This window comes from Leucoraja erinacea, chromosome 10, assembly GCF_028641065.1.
Source record: "Leucoraja erinacea ecotype New England chromosome 10, Leri_hhj_1, whole genome shotgun sequence".
Taxonomy (NCBI): Eukaryota; Metazoa; Chordata; class Chondrichthyes; order Rajiformes; family Rajidae; genus Leucoraja; species Leucoraja erinaceus.
Genome location: NC_073386.1, coordinates 57535965 through 57556076, shown reverse-complemented (window position 1 = coordinate 57556076; position 20112 = coordinate 57535965). Strand labels below are relative to the sequence as shown.

The following is a 20112-nucleotide window of genomic DNA, read 5'->3' as shown; positions in this document are numbered from 1 at the left end:
CAGTTACAAGGCATTGAAAATGTCGTCACTATAATAATAATGACATTTAAGTGACCAGTTATTGCACGGCACAAATGTTACAAACGTGAAATGAATTTATCGTGGAAAAGTCCGGGGTGAGGAATGTGCAAAGATGGGGGATGGTGGGGGGGGGGAGGGGGAGTCAGTCAACCCCACGACAGAAGGGGGAGGAGTTGTACAGTTTGATAGCCACAGGGAAGAAGGATCTCCTGTGGTGTTCTGTGCTGCATCTTGGTGGAACCAGTCTGTTGCTGAAGGTGCTCCTCAGGTTGACCAGTGTGTCATGGAGGGGGTGAGCTGTATTGTCCAAGATGCTTCCCAGTTTGAGGAGCATCCTCCCCTCCAAGACCATCTCCCATGAATCCAACTCCAACTCCGCCCCCAGGACAGAGCCAGCCTTCCTGATGAGATTACCTGCGATGTTCATGACTTCATAGGCCACAGGAATAGTAGGCCGGTCGGCCCGTCTACTCTGCCATTCTGGCCCCTTAACCTGCCTCCGCAATTCAATACAATCAGGGCTGATCTGCCCTGTGCCTCATCTCTTCTGTGCCATTTCCCCATAGCCCTCAATTCCCTGATCCTCCAAAACTATATCCCATATGTCATAGGAGCATATGTAGTAGCAATGTTACAAAATATTGAGATTTAAAAAATCAAGTCTGTAATTTATCCCATCAGATAAAGCATAAAAAGAAGTTTAATTTGACACCTAATTCACTTTCATATCTCAAGTATTTAAAAAGTTAAAAAAGTTATGGACATGTTCATACTCGGAAATTAGCATCTTGTTCCCTATTGATTTTCTATGGACATAACAAAAAAGCTGTGATCGTGGGCAGTCAAAAACCCATAACCTTCTTAAAAATTAAGAGAACTGAATGAAATTTTCAGTTATCGTAGATTGAAGCATTCTGAAACAAATATAAAATAATCTTACTTGGATGACCTGAAATTAAAACATATAATTAGTTAGTTACCCAAGTGTAGCAAATTTCAAACTTCAATTACTAGATCTAAACATCTATCCATTTCTTAATAAATGATTAATATTTTTAAATAGCCCAAGTGTCCAAATAATATTCATAAATAATTCACAATAAAACATGATTTTGAAATCTCATTTACATTAATTTATAGGCCAAATGGAAGGAATTTAGTGTTCAATTGCTGCAAATTAAAGTCCATTTTAAATCAGCTTTCTAGTGGGATCCTGTGAACGCGCTGGTTTAGAACGTTCACATTGCGCTGGATTTGTGCCCTCAAATGCCCAGAAAAATACTGCGGGATATAAAGAGCCCAAAATGAGCTACTCGCTATAGTAAACTTTGTATAAAGGGTTCTTAAGAAGCCCTTTTTAATGTAAAAATAAGCTACATACCTTTAATTGTTTGCTTTATAAAACCCTGGGGCTGCGAGAGGTCGCGGGTTTAGAGAGTGATTTTTAAACTACTATAACTATTATACAAGGCCATAAAAACTAATATTACCTTTTGCGACGGGGTCTTTCAGCGATTTTTCGTTAATGATTTACTAGGCTGAACATTTTCGATTGCAACAGCCTAGTAAAAATCGCGTTTTAAACCCGCCCCCTCTAAACAGCGCCAAAATCACACACACGGCCTGGGGCAGATTTTCAATGACGCTTCAGGTAGGCTTTGTAACATACCTATATGTAGGTCATTCGGCCCATTGAGTCTACTCCACCATTCAATCATGGCTGATCTATCTTTCCCTCCTAACCCCATTCTCCTGCCTTCTACCCATAACCTCAGACACCCAGACTAATCAAGAATCTGTCAATCTCCGCCTTAAAAATAATCATAATCATAATAATCAGAATCAGAATTACATTATTAGCCAAGTATGGTTTGCAACATATGAGGAATTTCATTTGCCATACAGTCTAACCAGTAAAAAGCAACAGAACACACAAAATACATAAACATCCACCACAGTGACTCCTCCACATTCCTCACTGTGATGAAAGGCGAAAAAAAAGTTAAATCTCTTCAAATACCCCTTGACTTGGCCTCCACAGCCTTCTGTGGCAATGAATCCCACAGATTCACCACCATCTGGCTAAAGAAATTCCTCCTCATCTCCTTCCTAAAGGAGTGCCCTTGTATTCTGAGGCACAGACTGTAGATTTATAGCAGTAATTCAACTATATCAACAGCCCAAAAGTGCTTCTTTAGGCAGCATATCTAATTGACAGTATTCACAGTATACAGGGTGGTGTCACGGTGGTGCAGCGGTAGAGTTGCTGCCTTACAGCGCTAACAGCGCCAGAGACCCGACTTCAATCCCAACTACGGGTGCTGTCTCTATGGAGTTTGTACGTTCTCCCTGTGACCTGCGTGGGTTTTCTCCGACATCTTCGGTTTCCATCCACACTCCAAAGACGTACAGGTTTGTAGGTTAATTGGCTTGGTGGCCGATTAGGAAAAGTGGAGATGCAACGAGACCTGGGTGTCATGGTACACCAGTCATTGAAAGTGGGCATGCAGGTGCAGCAGGCAGTGAAGAAAGCGAATGGTATGTTAGCATTCATAGCAAAAGGATTTGAGTATAGGAGCAGGGAGGTTCTACTGCAGTTGTACAGGGTCTTAGTGAGACCACACCTGGGGTATTGCGTACAGTTTTGGTCTCCTAATCAGAGGAAGGACATTCTTGCCATAGAGGGAGTACAGATAAGGTTCACCAGACTGATTCCTGGGATGTCAGGACTTTCATATGAAGAAAGACTGGATGGACTCGGCTTGTACACGCTAGAATTTAGAGATTGAGGGGGGATCTTAAAGAAACTTACAAAATTGTTAAGGGGTTGGATAGGCTAGATGCAGGAAGATTGAGATGAGAAAAACGTTTTTCACACAGAGAGTGGTGAATCTCTGGAATTCGCTGCCACAGAAGGTAGTTGAGGCCACAGTTCATTGGCTATATTTAAGAGGGAGTTAGATGTGGCCCTTGTGGCTAAAGGGATCAGGTGGTATGGAGAGAAGGCAGGTACAGGATACTGAGTTGGATGATCAGGCATGATCATATTGAATGGCGGTGCAGGCTCGAAGGGCCGAATGGCCTACTCCTACACCTATTTTCTATGTTTCTATGAATGTGTAACAGGTGTTAGACAATGTTAATGTGCGGGGGTCGCTGGTCGGTGTGGATTCGGTGGGCCGAGGAGCCTGTTTCCGCACTGTATCTCTACACGGAACTAGACTAAACTATTGGTATCCAGTAGCCTGGGCTATGAAGCAGAAGATAGAAGTTTGAATTCCATTTTAGCAGTCATCAAATTTAACTTGAGTTAAAATTCATGTAAATCCAGAATTCAACAATTCTGAGAGAAAGCTGGTTTCAATTATGGTAATCACAAAGCCATTTGATTCACTTTAAACAAAGAACCTTTGTAGCTCATTGGATGGTCGATTGCAGTTGTAGGATCTGTTTTCTTTAGAAAGCAGAAGGCTGAGGTGAGATGTGATGGAAGTATATACAATAATGAGAGTGTTTAGACAGATGGCTGTGCCCTTTGGCAGAGCGATCAAGAACGAGAGATCGCAAGTGTAAAATAAAAAGGTATTTTACAAGGATGTTGCCAGGACTTAGAAACATACAAGCGTAGGCCATTCGGCCCTTCAAGCCAGTACGGCCATTCAATATGATCATGGCTGATCATCCAGAATCAGTATCCCGTTACTGCTTTCTCCCCATTTCCCTTGATTCCGTAAGCCCTAAGAGTTATATCTAACATGAGCTATAGGGAGAGGATGGGCAGGCCAGAACTTTATTCCATGGAGCGCAGGAGGCTGAGCGGTGATCTTATGGACGTATATAAAATAATTCTTCTTCTTATAGAGGACATATAGAGTCAACAAAATAGAGTCAACAAAATAGAGAGAGTACAGAGGAGATTTACTAGAATGTTGCCTGGGTTTCAGCAACTAAGTTACAGAGAAAGGTTGAACAAGTTAGGGCTTTATTCTTTGGAGCGCAGAAGGTTAAGGGGGGACTTTGATAGAGGTCTTTAAAATGATGAGAGGAATAGACAGAGTTGACGTGGAAAAGCTTTTCCCACTGAGAGTAAGGAAGATTCAAACAAGGGGACATGACTTGAGAATTAAGGGACTGAAGTTTAGGGGTAACATGAGGGGGAACTTCTTTACTCAGAGAGTGGTGGCTGTGTGGAATGAGCTTCCAGTGAAGGTGGTGGAGGCAGGTTCGTTTTTATCATTTAAAAATAAATTGGATAGTTATATGGACGGGAAGGGAATGTAAGGTTATGGTCTGGGTGCGGGTATATGGGACTAGGGGAGAATACGTGTTCGGCACGGACTAGAAGGGTCGAGATGGCCTGTTTCCGTGCTGTAATTGTTATATGGTTATATGTTATTATATTATAGAGTCCACGTACAAGCTTAGAAGTTTGCAAACTTAGAAGTTGTTCAGCCAGAGTTGAATACACTTCTCGGCATCTGCATACAATGGTATTGGTCTAGTTGCTTCTTGTGCTGCTTGTGTGTGCGTGGTGGTGGAAAGATTGGTGGTAACAGGGCCACGGCGTGAACGCTCTTTCCTTGACCCCTATAAAATCATGAAGGGAATAGGTAGAATAAGTGAACAGAGCCTTTCATCCAGAGTAGGGGAATCAACAAACAGAGAACATAGGTTGAAGTTGAGATGGGAAAGATTTAATTGGAACCTGAGGGGCAACTTCAGATTCCTATTAAATCTTTCCCCTCTCACCTTAAACCTCTGTCCTCTGATTCTTGATTTTTCACTCAGAGGGTGGTGTGTATAAGGAATGAGCTGCCAGAGGAGGTGTTTGAGGCAGGTACTATAAAACAGCATTTAAGAGACATTTGGACAGGTACAAGGATAGGAAAGGTTTAGTAGGATATGGGCCAAACACTAGCATACACGTCATACAATGTGGAAACAGGCCCTTCGGCCCAACTTGCCCATCCCCACCAACATGCCCCACCTGCCTGTATTTGGCTCATATCCCTCTAAACAGGTCCTATCCATGTACCTGGCTAAATGCCTCAACTACCTCCACTGGCAACTCATTCCATATATCCACCACCCTTTGCCTGAGGTAAAGGAGTTCCCCTTCAGGTTGCCATTCAGTCTCCCCCCCCCACACCTCACCTTAATCCTATGTCCTCTGGTTCTTGATTTCCATATTCTGGGCAAGAGGCTGTGCAAATATGTCAGCATTTTTTTATATAGCTTATTCATACATTCATGGAATTCACATGTTTATGTTGGAATATATTTGACGATATCACTAGAACCTCTCACGCCAGTCCATGGCATAATGTCAGACACTAACTCCTCAGTTGTGGGAGATTGACGGCTTATCCACACACAGGGCTGGCAGTGAGACATGACATGAGTCGATGTATCCCATCTCAAAGGCTTCCCTATATCCGCCATACAATTAGCTGTCTGTTTTGACAAAATATCCTCATTCACACATTTTCAGCATTAATGGACCTTGGATTTTACCCTTTACAGTTTGCAAGCCAGGGCAATATCTCCGAGGGCTAAAGGAATCACGGGATATTGGGAAAAAAAGCAGGAACGGGGTACTGATTTTTGATGTTCAGCCATGATCATGTTTTAAACAAGATGGCGTTGCGTGCACAACATGAGGCTCTGCGTCTCTACAGTTTTCGCAAATTAGTAGTATTCTGGTTACTAGTTTCAGTACTTTTCACTCGGTACAGTCGTGCGAACATATCGTATGGCCGACAAGAACTTTTGGATCTCGGTTTTCTCTGTACAGTTAGTACAATAGATGACCTCCAACTACCACCGGAGATCACCAGGACACCGAGGTCTAGCGTGCCAGCTACTCCGACAGGAAGTGCCCGGAAGCGGCGCAGAGACCGTAAACAAAGACGTGGGAAGCGGGGAGGCTATCGGGCTAGGCGAAAGCTAAACCCTCACCAACCAGCTCTGCCCAGCATTTTCCTCGCCAACGTTCGGTCTCTGGTGAACAAAATGGCCGAACTACGGCTGCGGATCACTTCACACAAACGGATTACAGACTGCAACGTCATGATTTTCACAGAAACATGGCTTACCAACAACAACGCCATTGAGCTGGATGGGCGCACTGCCTTCAGGGCCGACAGAATAGCGGAGGACTCCGACAAGACCAAGGGCGGCGGGCTGTGCATTTATGTAAACAACGCATGGTGTACGGATGCTGTAATAGCTGGTAGTCACTACTCTGCGGATTGGACTAACTGATGATAAAATGTAGGCCCTTCTATCTGCCCAGAGAATTCACATCGACTGTTATCACTGCAGTCTATGTACCTCCGGACACAAATGCCAGGCTAGCAATGAAAGAGCTGCAAGCTGCTATCAGTAAATAACAAACTGCACATTTAGATTTGGCCTTTATTGTTGCAGGTGATTTCAAAATAACTCCGACCCCAGACGCATGTGGCAAGGCATCAAGTCCATTACCGACTACAATAAAGTTAACCCCCCCTCTCCCCCCCCCCACCCCACCCTTGTCAACGCCTCCCTTCCTGACGAGCTAAACTTTTTCTATGCTCGCTTTGATCGGGACAATAAAACACCAGCCATCAAAGCTGCCCCTCCCCCGAATGAACAGCTCTCCACCTCTGCTGTACAAGGTGCACTGAGCAAGGTGAATGAGCACAAAGCTGCCGGCCCCGATGCCATCCCCGGGCGTGTGCTCAGGGCATGTGCTGGACAACTATCCCTGGTCTTCACATATCTTCAATCTGTCACTGGCCCAGGGTGTTGTCCCTACATGCCTCAAGACCACAACCATGGTGCCAGTGCCCAAACAGTCGGCTTCAGGGAGTCTCAACGACTTCCGCCCAGTGGCACTCACCCCATCATCGCAAAGTGCTTCGAGAGACTGATCCTGGCTCACCTCAAATCCAGCCTCCCTCCCATACTGGACCCCCATCAGTTTGCCTATCGGCCCAACAGGTCAACAGAGGACGCCATATCAGCGGCTCTTCACTCTGCCCTGACCCACCTGGACAATGACAACTCCTGGATCAGGTTGTTATTCATTGACTTCAGCTCTGCATTTAATACTGTCATCCTCGTCAGTCTGATCACCAAACTCAGCGGCCTTGGCATCAACACCTCCCTCTGCAACTGGACACTGGATTTCCTCACTAACAGACCCCAGTCTGTTAGGATTAACAACCTCACCTCCTCCACTCTGACACTGAACACCGGCCTGCCACAGTGCTCAGCCCTCTCCTCTACTCCCTCTTCACCCACGACTGCGTCCCTATGCATGGCTCCAACTCCATCATAAAATTCGCTGACGACACCACGGTGGCAGGACTGATCAGTGACAACAATGAATCAGCCTACAGGGAGGAGGTCCAGCACCTGGCAGCTTGGTGTACCAACAACAACCTTGTCCTCAACACACAGCAGACAAAGGAAATCATTGTGGACTACCGGAAGACCAGAGGGGGCAGACATACCCCCATCCACATAAACGGTACTGAGGTGGAGCGCGTCTCCAACTACAAATTCCTCGGGGTACACATCTCTGAGGATCTATCCTGGTCCCTCAACACCTCCAAACTGATTAAAAAGGCACAGCAGCACCTCTACTTTCTGAGGAGGCTTTGAGAAAGCCCACCTGTCCCCCCAGATCCTGACCAATTTTTACCGCTGTACCATCGAAAGCATCCTGACCACCTGCTTCACAGTATGGTACAGCAGCTGCACCACAGCTGACAGGAAGGCACTACAACGAGTGGTGAAAACCGCCCATCACATCATCGGTGCCCCGCTCCCTGCCATGGCTGCCCTTCACCGCACACGGTGTCTGAGACGGGCTGGCAAAATCATTAAGGACCCCTCACACCCTAACCATGGACTGTTTGCTCTCCTCCCATCAGGGAGGCGGTACAGGAGCCTCAGGTCTCTCACCAGCAGCTTCTTCCAAAACACCATTACACTACTGAACTGACAGGCCCGACGCTAGCTATCTTTTATACCTTTTTATCTGTATATATTTATTTGCCTATGTACTAGATTAATTTACCCACATTGTACATATTGTTTTAACCAGTATTTTACTACTTTGCACTCTGATTAGACGCTAAACTGCATTTCGTTGTACCTATACTCGTATTTATGCAATGACAATAAAGTTGAATCTAATCTAAAATGTTGAATGGCGGTGCTGGCTCGATGAGCTGCATGGCCTACTCCTGCACCTATTTCCCTAATTTTCTATGTTTCTATGACACTCTGCATTCTGGTCGCAGAAGCGGAACAGCAAACATCCATCACAAGCGTTCCACTCTTTCAAACCGCTAGCCCAACAGCAGCCTTTCTTACTCTAAGCTACCTACACACAGCGGAAGGCTTGATTGTAATCATGTAAAGGGATAGCATGTAACAGGAAAGCTTTTCATTGTAACTTGGTACACATTACAATAATCTAAACTAAACTAAAGGATTGTGTAGGTCTCGACACGAAACGTCACCCATCCCTTCTCTCCAGAGATGCTGCCTGGCCCGCTGAGTTACTCCAGCATTTTGTGTCTATCTTAAACTAAAATTACTCAGTTATCAGGCAACTGAACCATCCTGCCCCAACCAGAGAGTGGTGCTGAACTACTATCTACCTCATTGGTGACCCTCAGACTATCCTTGATCGAACTTTGCTGGCTTTCCCTTGCACTAAACGTTATTCTCTTACCTTATATCTATACACTGAGAATGACTTGATTGTAATCATGTATGGTCCTTCTGCTGATTGGATAGCACGCAACAAAAAAGCTTTTCACTGTACCTCGGTACATGCAACAATAAACTAAACTAAACTAATAGAGATACAGAAGTTTGAAAACACAAACCACAGATTCAGGGACAGTTTCTTCCCAACTGCTATCAAGCAGCTGAACCATCCTCTCACCAACTAGTCCTGACCTCCCATCTACCTCATTGGAGACCTTTGATCTATCTTTCATCGTACTGTATCTTCCCCTAAGCATTATAGCCTGTATCCAGTATCTGTACACTGTGGGCGGTCTGGTGGTAATCACATGGGAAGGAACTGCAGATGCTGGCATGATTGTAATCATGTATAATCTTTCCGCTGACTGAGTAGCACGCAACAATAAAATGTTTTACTGTACCTCGGTCACCTCGGCACTTAACTTGGAACAATCTTGTTGCTTTGTAACAAGAAGACAGATACAGTACATGGATGGGCAAAGTTTAGAGGGATGTGGTCCATTCGCAGGCAAATGGGACTATCTTAGATTGGAGTTTTTTTGTGTTGATTATTATTGTCACATGTATCGAGGTACAGTGAAAAGCTTTTTGTTGCGTGCTATCCAGTCAAAGAAAGGACTGTACATGGTTACAATCAAGCCGTCCACAGTGTACAGATAAATGATAAAGTACAACATTTGGAGTAAGTTAAAGTCCAATAAAATCTGATTAAAGATCATTCAAAGGTCTCCAATGGGGTACAATATGTGCAGGAAGGAACTGCAGATGCTTGCTTACACCGAAGATAGAAACAACATGCTGGAGTAACTCAGCAGGACAGGCAGCTTCTCTGGAGAGAAGGAATGGTGGCATTTCAGGTCGAGGAGACCCTTCTTCAGTCTGAGAGTAAAGGGGCTGTCCCACTGTACAAGCTAATTCAAGAGTTCTCCCGAGTTTCCCCTGATTCGAGCTCGGAGCATTACGGTAATAGCCGCTCGTAGGTACTCGGGGCTCTCGTGGACATTGTTCAACATGTTGAAAAAACGTCATGAGCTTACCGCGTTTCCCGAGTACCTGCTGTTAGCATTACGAGCCGCTAAGAGACGCCCCGAGCTCCGACGTACCTGCTACGTACATTCTACGTACTTACCACAAGTTTGTTAAATCAGGAGAGCTCTTGGGTAAATTCATATAGTGGGACAGGCCCTTTAGGGGAGAGGGTGTCTAGAGATATGGAAGAGTAAGTTGGAGGAACAGCACCTCATATTTTGCTTAGGCAGCTTACACCCCAGTGGTATGAATATTGATTCTCTACTATCAAGTAATGTCCTCTTTCCCTCTCTCCGTCCCTCCCCCACTCCGACTAGTTTCACTGTCCTCCGGATTAATTTTACTGTTTGTTTGCCTCGTTGTCACCTTCCCCTCAGCTAACAATCAATCATTCTACATTTCCTTGATCAATGTCTGTTTTGATCTGTCTTTTTCACACCTTACCCTTACAGCATTTTGTGTCTGTCTCCAGATGGGGAGTCAGGACCACAATCCTGTTTCTATGCTCTATGATGTCATAACAGTAAGGACTTGATACATGTGTATACATCATGTTAAGTATCCCACTGTCTACTGACATTCACCTAACCATACAACGCACGATGCTTCCTTGGGGAACTGCAGTTGCTGCAATCTTGAGATAAACACGAAAGGACTCAACGAGTCAGGCAGCATCTGTGGTGGGGTTGGGCAGTTGAGATTTTGGGTCAAGACACATTATAGAGTCATATTTGTTACTCCAGCGCTTAATGTCCATCTACACTAGTGCCACCTGCATGCATTTGGCTCATATCCCTCTAAATGTGGATAGGTGGCACAAAGTGCTGGAGTAACACAGGTGGCACAGCGGTAGAGTTTCTGCCATACAGCGCTTGCTGCGCCGGAGACCCGGGTTCGATCCCGACTACGGGTGCTGTCTGCACGGAGTTTGTACATTCTCCCTGTGACCGCATGGGTTTTCTCTGAGATCTTCGATTTCCTCCCACACTTAAATCTCTCAGTTTCAGCCATGATTGAATGGTGGAGTAGACTTGATGGGTTGAATGGCCTAATTCTATTATTCCTTAGAACCTTTGGACTCCAAAGACATACAGGTTTGTAGGTTAATTGGATTGGTATGAATGTAAATTGTTCCTAGTGTTGGATAGGGTTAATGTGTGGGGATCGCTGGTTGGTGCAGACTGGGTGGGCCAAAGGGCCTATTTCCATGCTGTATCTCTACACTAATCTAAACTAAACTAAACTCAGCAGGTGAGGCAGCATCTCAGATCATGGATAGGTGACATGTTCTCCTGAGATGCTGCCTGACTCGCTGAGCAAGGTCTCATCTCGAGGTCTCATCTCGAGAACAGACGCGGTGTAGGGGGACTTCTCTAAAGAGAGCACATAGGTTCAAGGCGAAGGGGAAAAGATTTGATAGGAATCTGAAGGGTAAATTTTCCACACCAAGGGTGGTGGGTGTATGGAACAAGCTGCCAGAGGAGGTAGTTAAGGCAGGGACTATCACAATGTTCAAGAAACAGTGAGACAGGGACATGGATAGGACAGGTTTAGAGGGATATGGGCCAGACGCAGGCAGGTGGGACTAGTGTAGCTGGGACATTATTGGCCAGTGTGGGCAAGTTGGGCCGAAGGGACTGTTTCCACGCTGTATCACTCTATGACTCTATGAGAGAAAACAGCGCCATCTGTGGTTGGAGCACAGAAATGCTCCCATGAACTCTCTGCCTTCAGAACATTTACTGTTTTGGTTCAATTCTATAACTTAGAATTTCCTCAGAGTAACGAGCTGTCACCCACCACTTAAAGTCTTTCATGTTCTCACCTTCAGCCAGCTTTGATCCACGTTGAAAGTCAGAGGGTGGTGAATCTGTGGAATTCATTGCCACAGAAGGCTGTGGAGGCCGTGGATATTTTTAAGGCAGAGATAGATAGATTCTTGATTAGTACGATGTCAGGGGTTATGGGTAGAAGGCAGGAGAATGGGGTTAGCATGGAAAGATAGATCAGCCATGATTGAATGGCGGAGTGGATTTGATGGGCCGAATGGCCTAATTCTGTTCCTATCACGTATGAACATGATCTAGAGCATGGACTTTGTAAATGGCTCCAAAACGTGACACCTCTTGCATGCGGGACTCAGCAGACTATTTGTGTACACTTGCTAATCAAGGATCAGGGCCATGGCAATAATCTACGGCACTGTTTGTATGAAAAAGTATTTCACTGTGTTTTCACTTCACACACGTGACAATAAAATCATCATTGAACCATTGACAACAGCTCTGTAAACCTCAATGGATAACATAATAATTACAAACAAGAAAGTTCAATGAATATGAAAACCAATTTTGTGCAAGGCAAGACAAAAGTCCATAGTCCCTAGTACAACCAGGATAGATCGTAGTTGGAGGTTGAGTTGGTGTGTGTAGTGTTCAATAGCTTGATGGTTGCTGGGAAGAAGCTGTTCCTGAAGCTGGAGGTCAAGGTTTTCAGGCTCCTGTGCCTTCTTACTGATGGCAGGAGTGAAATGAGCGTGTGGCCAGGGTGGTGTGGGTCTCTGATGATGCTGGCTGCTAATGATGTCACTAGCGCTGAGACTGATTTTATAAGAAGGTTCAAGGTGAAGGGGAAATGATCTAATAGGTATCTGAGGGGTAACTTTATCACACAAAGGGTGGTGGGTGTATGGAACAAGCTGCCAGAGGAGCTAGTTGAGGCTGGGACTATCCTAACGTTTAAGAAACATTTGGACAGGTACATGGATAGGACAAGTTTGGAGGGATGTGGACCTTCTTATAAAATTGGTCTTAGCCCTAGTGACATAATTGGCAGGCAGGTGGGACTGGTGTAGCTGGGACATGTTGGCAAGTTGGGCCGAAAGGCCTGTGTCCACATTGTATCATTCTATGAATCTCTATGACTCTATGCGCCTTGTTTTTATAGGTTGTTGACCAAGGTCTGAAGAAGGTCCTTGTCTTAGAAGACGACAATAGGTTTAAGCCACATTTTCGAAGGAAAATAGCAAAGCTGATGGAAGATATTGAGCAGAACCAGCTGGATTGGGATCTCATGTGAGTGGATTGTCCATGATTCAGAAGATGCGTCATGAATGATGTCGACACTTTATAGTCCCATGTACCTATGTACCTAGGCACAATGAAAATCTTCATTTTGTATACAATCCTGTCCAATGTCTATGGATAAGCACAATCATAGACAAGATCAGATGTGCAACAATTGCAGTGTAATGTGTAGGAAGGAACTGCAGATGCTGGCTTAAACTGAAGATAGACACAAAATACTGGAGTAACTCAGTGGGACAGGCAGCATCTCTGGAGAGAAGGAATAGGTGACGATTCATGTCAAGACCCTTCTTCAGATCTGAAACGTCACCCATTCCTTCTCTCCATGATGTGATGCTGCCTGTCCCACTGAGTTACTCCAGCTTTTTGTGTCTACCTTCCATTGTAGTGTAATGGTCGACTTCACCAAGACTGTACGGCATCGAGTCGCCATGTTTCTGGTTTTGTTAATCCCGTTATCCTGGCGGCACCGATCCTCTCCTCCGTCTACGCCATCTTGAAAACGGCGCTTTGCCCATGGTTGCAAGATGCAGGTAGGCTGAAGGACTGCGCTCCGTCCAACTCGTCCCACTCTCCATGGACCAACATGGGCCTTCCAGGCGGGTTCCCGGTGTGTGGCACGGGTCTTCTGTCCGCAGTGGGCAAGGCAGGCAAGCCGAAGCTTCAAGGCGGGTTCTCCGTCCACGGTCCACATCGGGCGAGTCCTCAGCCTGGGGCTCGTTGACCTTGAATTAGAATCAGAATCAGAATCACACTTTATTCGCCAAGTATGTTTTGCAACATACGAGGAATTTCATTGGCCAGGTCAGTCATACAATTAAAAACAATTGACTCAAAAACACAGTTTAACATGAACACCCACTCCTACACATGATTCCTACACATTCCGCACTGTGATGGAAGGCAAAATAAAGTTCAAGTCCTTCCTTTTGTCATTCCTCGGTCATGGGCCTCGAGCCCTCTGTTGACGGGACGATCTTGACTCCCGCAGCCGGTAGCGTTCGGCCGTCCGCGTTGAGGCAATCCGCTCCCGCCTCGGGAGGATGTCAGATCACCCGCGCCGAGCGATCGAACCATGCGTCGGGGCTGGTCGAGCCTTCTGCGGCGTTGGAGATCCCGACTAGCCTCACCCAAGACTGTGAGCCCTTGATGTTAAAGTCCACGGTGGTCGCGGTGGGAGCAATCCCAGGCAAGGGATCCGCTCTGATGTTAAGTCCATGCCCCAGCGATGGTAGGCTGCAGAGCCCGGAGAATATGATCCGAAAATTGATCACATCTCTGGGAAGGTAGGAACTTGCAAAAAAAGTTTCCCCCAATCCCCTCCCCCCTACCCCCACATAAAACAAACCGAATAACATTAAAACAAACTTTTAACGCGCAAAAATGAACACAGGTGATAGAAGTCTGTAGAAGTATCTCGACCCAAAACATCCGAAACTCTCCAGTGATGCTGCCTGACCCGCTGAGTTACTCCAGCATTTTGTATCTACCACTGATTACTTCATTGGTTTCCACTAAACCAGCAGTAAAACATTTCCTGCTGTACGGACCGAAGGCAACACCTGATGAGAAGAGACACCAAAAGCTGGAGTAACTCAGCGGGTCAGGCAGCATCTCAGCAGAACATGGTTAAGATTTTGGGTCGGGCCCCTGCTTCACTTTTCTTCAACAGTCCCAACCCAAAATGTCACCTATCCAAGAATCAAGAGTGTTTTATTGTCATATGTCCCAGATAGAACGACAATATTCTTACTTGCAGCGGCAATTTACAAATTTATCAAGCCAATTAAAATTACAAACCTGCACGTCTTTTGGAGCGTGAGAGGAAGCCAGAGCACCGGAGAAAACCCACGCAGGTCATGGGGAGAATGTACAAACTCTGTACAGACAGCACCCATTGTCAGGATTGAACCTGGGTCTCTGGTGCTGTGAGGCAGCAACTCTACCGCTGCGCCACCGTGCCACCCATTCAAGAGAGAGTTGGATATCGCTCTTTTGGCAACGGAATCAATGGATATGGGGTGAAAGCAGGAACGGGGTACTGATTCTGGATGATCAGCCATGATCATATTGAGTGGCTGTGCTGGCTCAAAGGGCCGAATGGCCCACTCCTGCACCTACTTTGTACGTTTCCCCATCAAATCCATTTGCACTCTATGCTGCCTCAGGAAAGTAGCTAATATGATTTAGGACTATTTTCACTCCGGTCATTCCCACTTCTCCCCTCTCCCATTGGGCAGGGATTCCAAAGCTTCAAAGCATATACCACCATATTCAGGAACTGCTTCTTCCCCACTGTTATCGGACTACTGAATGGTCCTCCCATATTCTAGGGTGTAGTCGTGTCGTGATCTTCCAACCTACCTCATTCCAGGTCTTACACTTTGTCTCTGTAACTGTAAGGTTATAAGGCTGCAACTCTACATTCTACACTCTAGTACTTTGCTCTTTGCACTACCTGGTGTTATTGTGTAGTATGATATAATTTGACTGGATGGAATGGAAGCAAAGCTTTCCAATGCACCATGGAAAGGTGGCGTTTTGGGTCGGGTCCCTTTTCCTGCTGCCCTCCATCTCTACGAGCATGTTGTGACCCAGACTCGCTTCCACAGCCATGCGTGCCTCCAGAACACTTGCATGTGCCGCCATTTTGTGCCTCGTGGCTTCCAGCAGATATCAATGAGGGGGGACCTCATTATCACTTACCGAGTAGCGATAGGCCCAGATAGAGTAGATGTGGAAAGGATGTCCGCACTAGGACTAGAGGGCACAGCCTCAGAATAAAAGGACCTACTTTTAGAAAGGAGATGAGGGATTTCTTTAGTCAGAGGGGGGTGAATCTGTGGAATTCATGACCGCAGAAGGATGTGGAGGCCAAGTCGATGGGTATTTTTAAGGCAGAGATAGATAGATAGATTCTTGATTAGTACAGGTGTCAGGGGTTATGGGGAGAAGGCAGAAGAATGGGGTTGGGAAGGAAATATAGTTCAGCCTTAATTGAATGGTGGTGTAGACTTGATGGGCCGAATGGCCTAATTCTGCTCCGAGATCTTAAGAGACATAATGTGGGCCAAATGTAGGCAGGTGAGACTAGGGCAGATGGGACATATTGGTTGATGTGGGCAAGTTGGGCCGAAGGGCCTCATCCTGCTCCTAGATCTTAAAAACATGATATGGGGCCAAACTCTGGAAGGGTGCATGGATAGGACAGGTTTGGAGGGATATGGACCAAACACAGGCAGGTGGGACTAGTGCAGATGGGATATGTTGGTCGGTTGGATAAGTAGGGGCAAAGGGCCTGTTTTCACTCACTATGACTCTGTAACCGGTACCGTTCATCTCGATGTTGGGGGGAGTCCAGAACCAGGGGTCACATTTTAAGAATAAGGGGTAGGCCATTTACAACTGAGATGAGGAAAAACTCTTCACTCAGAGAGTTGTAAATCTGTGGAATTCTCTGCCACAGAGAGCAGTGGAGGCCAATTCACTGGAGGTTTTCAAGAGAGATTTAAAGCACTGTCCCACTGTACAAGTTCATTCAAAGAGTTCTCCCGTGTTTCCCCTGATTGGAACTCGGAGATTTACGGTAATGGCCGCTCGTTGGCACTCGGGGATCTCGTGGACATTTTTCAACATGGTGAAAAATATTTACGAGTCTTCCCGAGCTTACCTGCTGTTAGCGAGTCTTCCCGAGTACCTGCCGTTAGCGTTACGAGCCGCTAGGTGATGTCCCCGAGCTCCGACGTACCCGCTACATTCATTCTCCGTGCTTACCGCAAGTTTGATTTTTTTTAAACTCAGGAGAGCTCTTGAATGAACTCGTTCAGTGGGACAGGGCCATTGGATTTAGGGCTAAAGGAATCAAGGGATGTGGGGGAAAAAGCAGGAATGGGGTACTGATTTAAGATGATCAGCCATGATCATATTGAATGGCGGTGCAGGCTCGAAGGGCTGAATGGCCTACTCCTGCACCTATTTTCTATGTTTCTCCTCACATTTAAATCCACTGCCATTTTCCCATTACTTTGACTCCAGTTACATCGGTCGAAAGAGAATGCAAGTGCAACAGCCAGAAAAATCGGTGCTGGGGATTATGAACCTGGTGGAAGCAGATTACTCCTACTGGACACTGGCTTACATCATATCCCAGCAAGGAGCCAAGAAACTGCTGGCAGCTGAACCGCTTGGGAAGATGTTGCCCGTGGATGAGTTTCTGCCCATCATGTACAACAAACATCCACAGTAAGTAACGGACAAACACCTAGACACTGATTTTACTTGAGTGTAGTTTAGAGATCCAACGCAGAAACAGGCCCTTCAGCCCACCGAGTCCGCGCTGACCAGCGATCCCGTCCACTAACACTACCATACACACACTCTGGACAATTTACATTCTTTAGGTTTAACCTACATACCCGTACACCTTTGGTGTGTGAGAGGAAACCGGAGCACCTGGAGAAAACCCACGTGGTCACAGGGAGAATGTACAAACTCCATACAGACAGCACCCGTAGTCAGGATCGAACTAGGTTTCCCTGGTGCCGTGAGGCAGCAACTCTACTGTTGGGCCACCCTGCCGCCCCAGTGGACCAGATCTAATTGAGATCTAACTGGGGGCGGCACGGTGGCGGAACGGTAGAGTAAGGCCTGTTTCCGCGCTGTAACTTTGAACTAAACTAAACAAAACTAAACTAAAACAACTGCATAAGAATCAGATAAGATCTCCCTTGTCTCATATCGCATTCAGTATCATCTTAGCAATGCCATGACATGAAACCAATATACATACGGCTATCTCTTCTGGGTAGGGAGTTCTATGATTTAGAACCAGCAACATTGAAGGACTGACAGTGTATTCCCAAAGATAGACACAAAGTGCTGGAGTAACTCAGCGGGACAGGCAGCATCTCTGGAGAGAAGGAATGGGTGACGTTTCGGGATGAGACCCTTCTTCAGACGGTTTGGACTAACCTCCCGCACTCTCGTTTTAAACAGAGAGGATTACAAGATGTTCTATGAGCCTCGGGACCTGAAGGCCTTCTCCGTGGAGCCTCTGCTGATATATCCCACCCACTACACCGGAGAAGCGGGCTACGTCAGCGACACGGAGACCTCCGTCATCTGGGACAACGACGACATCGCCACCGACTGGAGCGACCAGCTGTCCGGCAAAACGAATGAGCAGGGAGAGATCGGCAGTGAGGCTCAGAACACTGAGGCCTTACAACCTCAGGTCCCCTTTGGGGCAGCAACTCGAGATGAATTATGAAGCAGCTAAACACTGGCCAGTTCCGATCAGTGATCGGAACCAACACCTCTTGTTTTTATCACGTTCCTGTAGTTTGTGTAAAATGCCTTCTGGAAGGCAGCTTAGAAACAAAACAATTTAATGTGACAGAATTAACTGAGAGCTGGAGTACTAATCATTGTTGGATCATTTAACTGTCAAAGTGTGACACAGCAGCAGCTAATTATGGTGGTGAATTATTAATTAGTGTTGAATTAATTGATGTTGAATTCTCCGATTTATTTTGAAGGTGATTCCTCCTCTCCCCACCCCCTCCCTCCACCATTTTATCCGTCTTTGCAGATAGAAAAAGGAACTGCAGATGCTGGTTTACACAAAAGGAGATAAAATGCTGGAGTAACTCAGTGGGTCCAGGCGGCATCTCCTGAGCGCTTGGATAGATGACGTTTCAGGTCGCGACCCTTCTTCAGAGGGTCATGACCCGTGATGTTATTGGCGGCATGGTGGCGCAGCGGTAGAGCCGCTGCTTCACGGCGCCAGAGACCCGGGTTCGATCCTGGGCTCGAGTGCTGTCTGTGTGGGGTTTGCACGTCCTCCATGTGGTTTCCTCCGGGTGCTCCGGTTTCCTCCCACATCCCGAAAGACGTGCAGGTTTGCAGGCTAATTGGCCTCTGCAACTTGCCTCTAGTGTGTAGCATGCAAAAGTGGGATAACATGATAGAACTAGTGTACCGATGATCGCTGGTCGGCGCGGACTCGAAGGGTCTGTTTCCATGCTGTATCACTAAACTAAACTAAAGATGCTGCCTGACCCGTTGAGTTACTCCAGCACTCTGTGTCCTTACCCTGTCTTGGCTTGCGTACACCCACTGCCTTTAGCAGAGGGCTCTCGGGTGTGGAGTCTTTGCTTTGTCTTATCCAAGGTGTAAGATATGCTCCATTACTGTGCAACTTTGTCACATCGACAACAGCCCAGAAAGGATATTAAATGATGGTGCACTCCAGGGCCAAATATGAGCTGTGCTCGCGACTTAATGGCTATTAATCCAACTTTTGAGGGCTAAATTTTCAAACTGCTGTTAATTTCAAAGGGCATTTTTTCAATGCTCAAATCAATGTTCAGAATAATTCTGCTGGTACGGATTTCTTATAACTGTTTATCCGGATATCATTACGTTAAATGATGATGTTTGTGTGTGTTTCTATTTATTTTTTCTCCTCTCTTGTGAAAACGCTTAATTGCAAACGGACACAATTGTGTGGACGTTCGTGCTGTAAAATTCAACCTCGCTCTTGTTTTCCTCCTGAAAATAATATTAAACTGGTCAGTTTAACTGTTGGCTCCATGTTTTTAGTTTAGAGATACAGCGTGGAAACAGGCCCTTCGGCCCACCAAGTCCACGGACCAACGAACGCCCGTTCAAGCACGTTCTATGTTACCCCACTTTCTCGTCCACTCCCTACACACTAGGGGGCAATTTACAGAGAGTCACTTAACCTACAAACCCGCACATCTTTGGGATGTGGGAGGAAAACGGAGCACCCACGAGGCCACAGGAAGAAGGTGCAAACTCCACATAGACAGCACCCGGGGTCAGGATCGAACCCGGGTCTCTGGCGCCGCGAGGCAGCGGCTTTACCAGCTGTGCTATGGTGCCACCCTCAAGGTCACTGAGCCCTTAATCTGTTATTGAACAACAAGGCTCATGTTGGTACAATATGGATGCCATATAGAATCATAGAGTGACACAAGGTGGAAACAGGCCCCTCAGCCCAACTTGCCCACACCGACCAGCATGTCCCAGCTACACTTGTCCCACCAGTCTGTGTGTGGTCTATATCCCTCCAAACCTGTCCTTTCCATGTACCTGTCTAACTGTTTCTTAAAATGTTGGGATAGTCCCAGCCTCAGCTACCTCCTCTGGCAGCTTGTTCCACACACCCACCACCCTTTGTGTG

At 46.3% G+C, this 20112-nt stretch overlaps 1 protein-coding gene across 1 annotated transcript in view; it reads left to right on the top strand.

The window, feature by feature from the left end:
* LOC129701273 (procollagen galactosyltransferase 2-like) overlaps positions 1–19487 on the top strand; it is a 248648-nt gene extending 229161 nt beyond the window's left edge. The window contains exons 10-12 of the mRNA XM_055642427.1: positions 12766–12893; positions 16941–17147; positions 17901–19487. Coding sequence (XP_055498402.1) covers positions 12766–12893; positions 16941–17147; positions 17901–18174 — 609 coding nt within the window. The 3' untranslated portion in view covers positions 18175–19487. The remainder of the gene's footprint in view (positions 1–12765; positions 12894–16940; positions 17148–17900) is intronic.
* Positions 19488–20112: the final 625 nt, after the last annotated feature.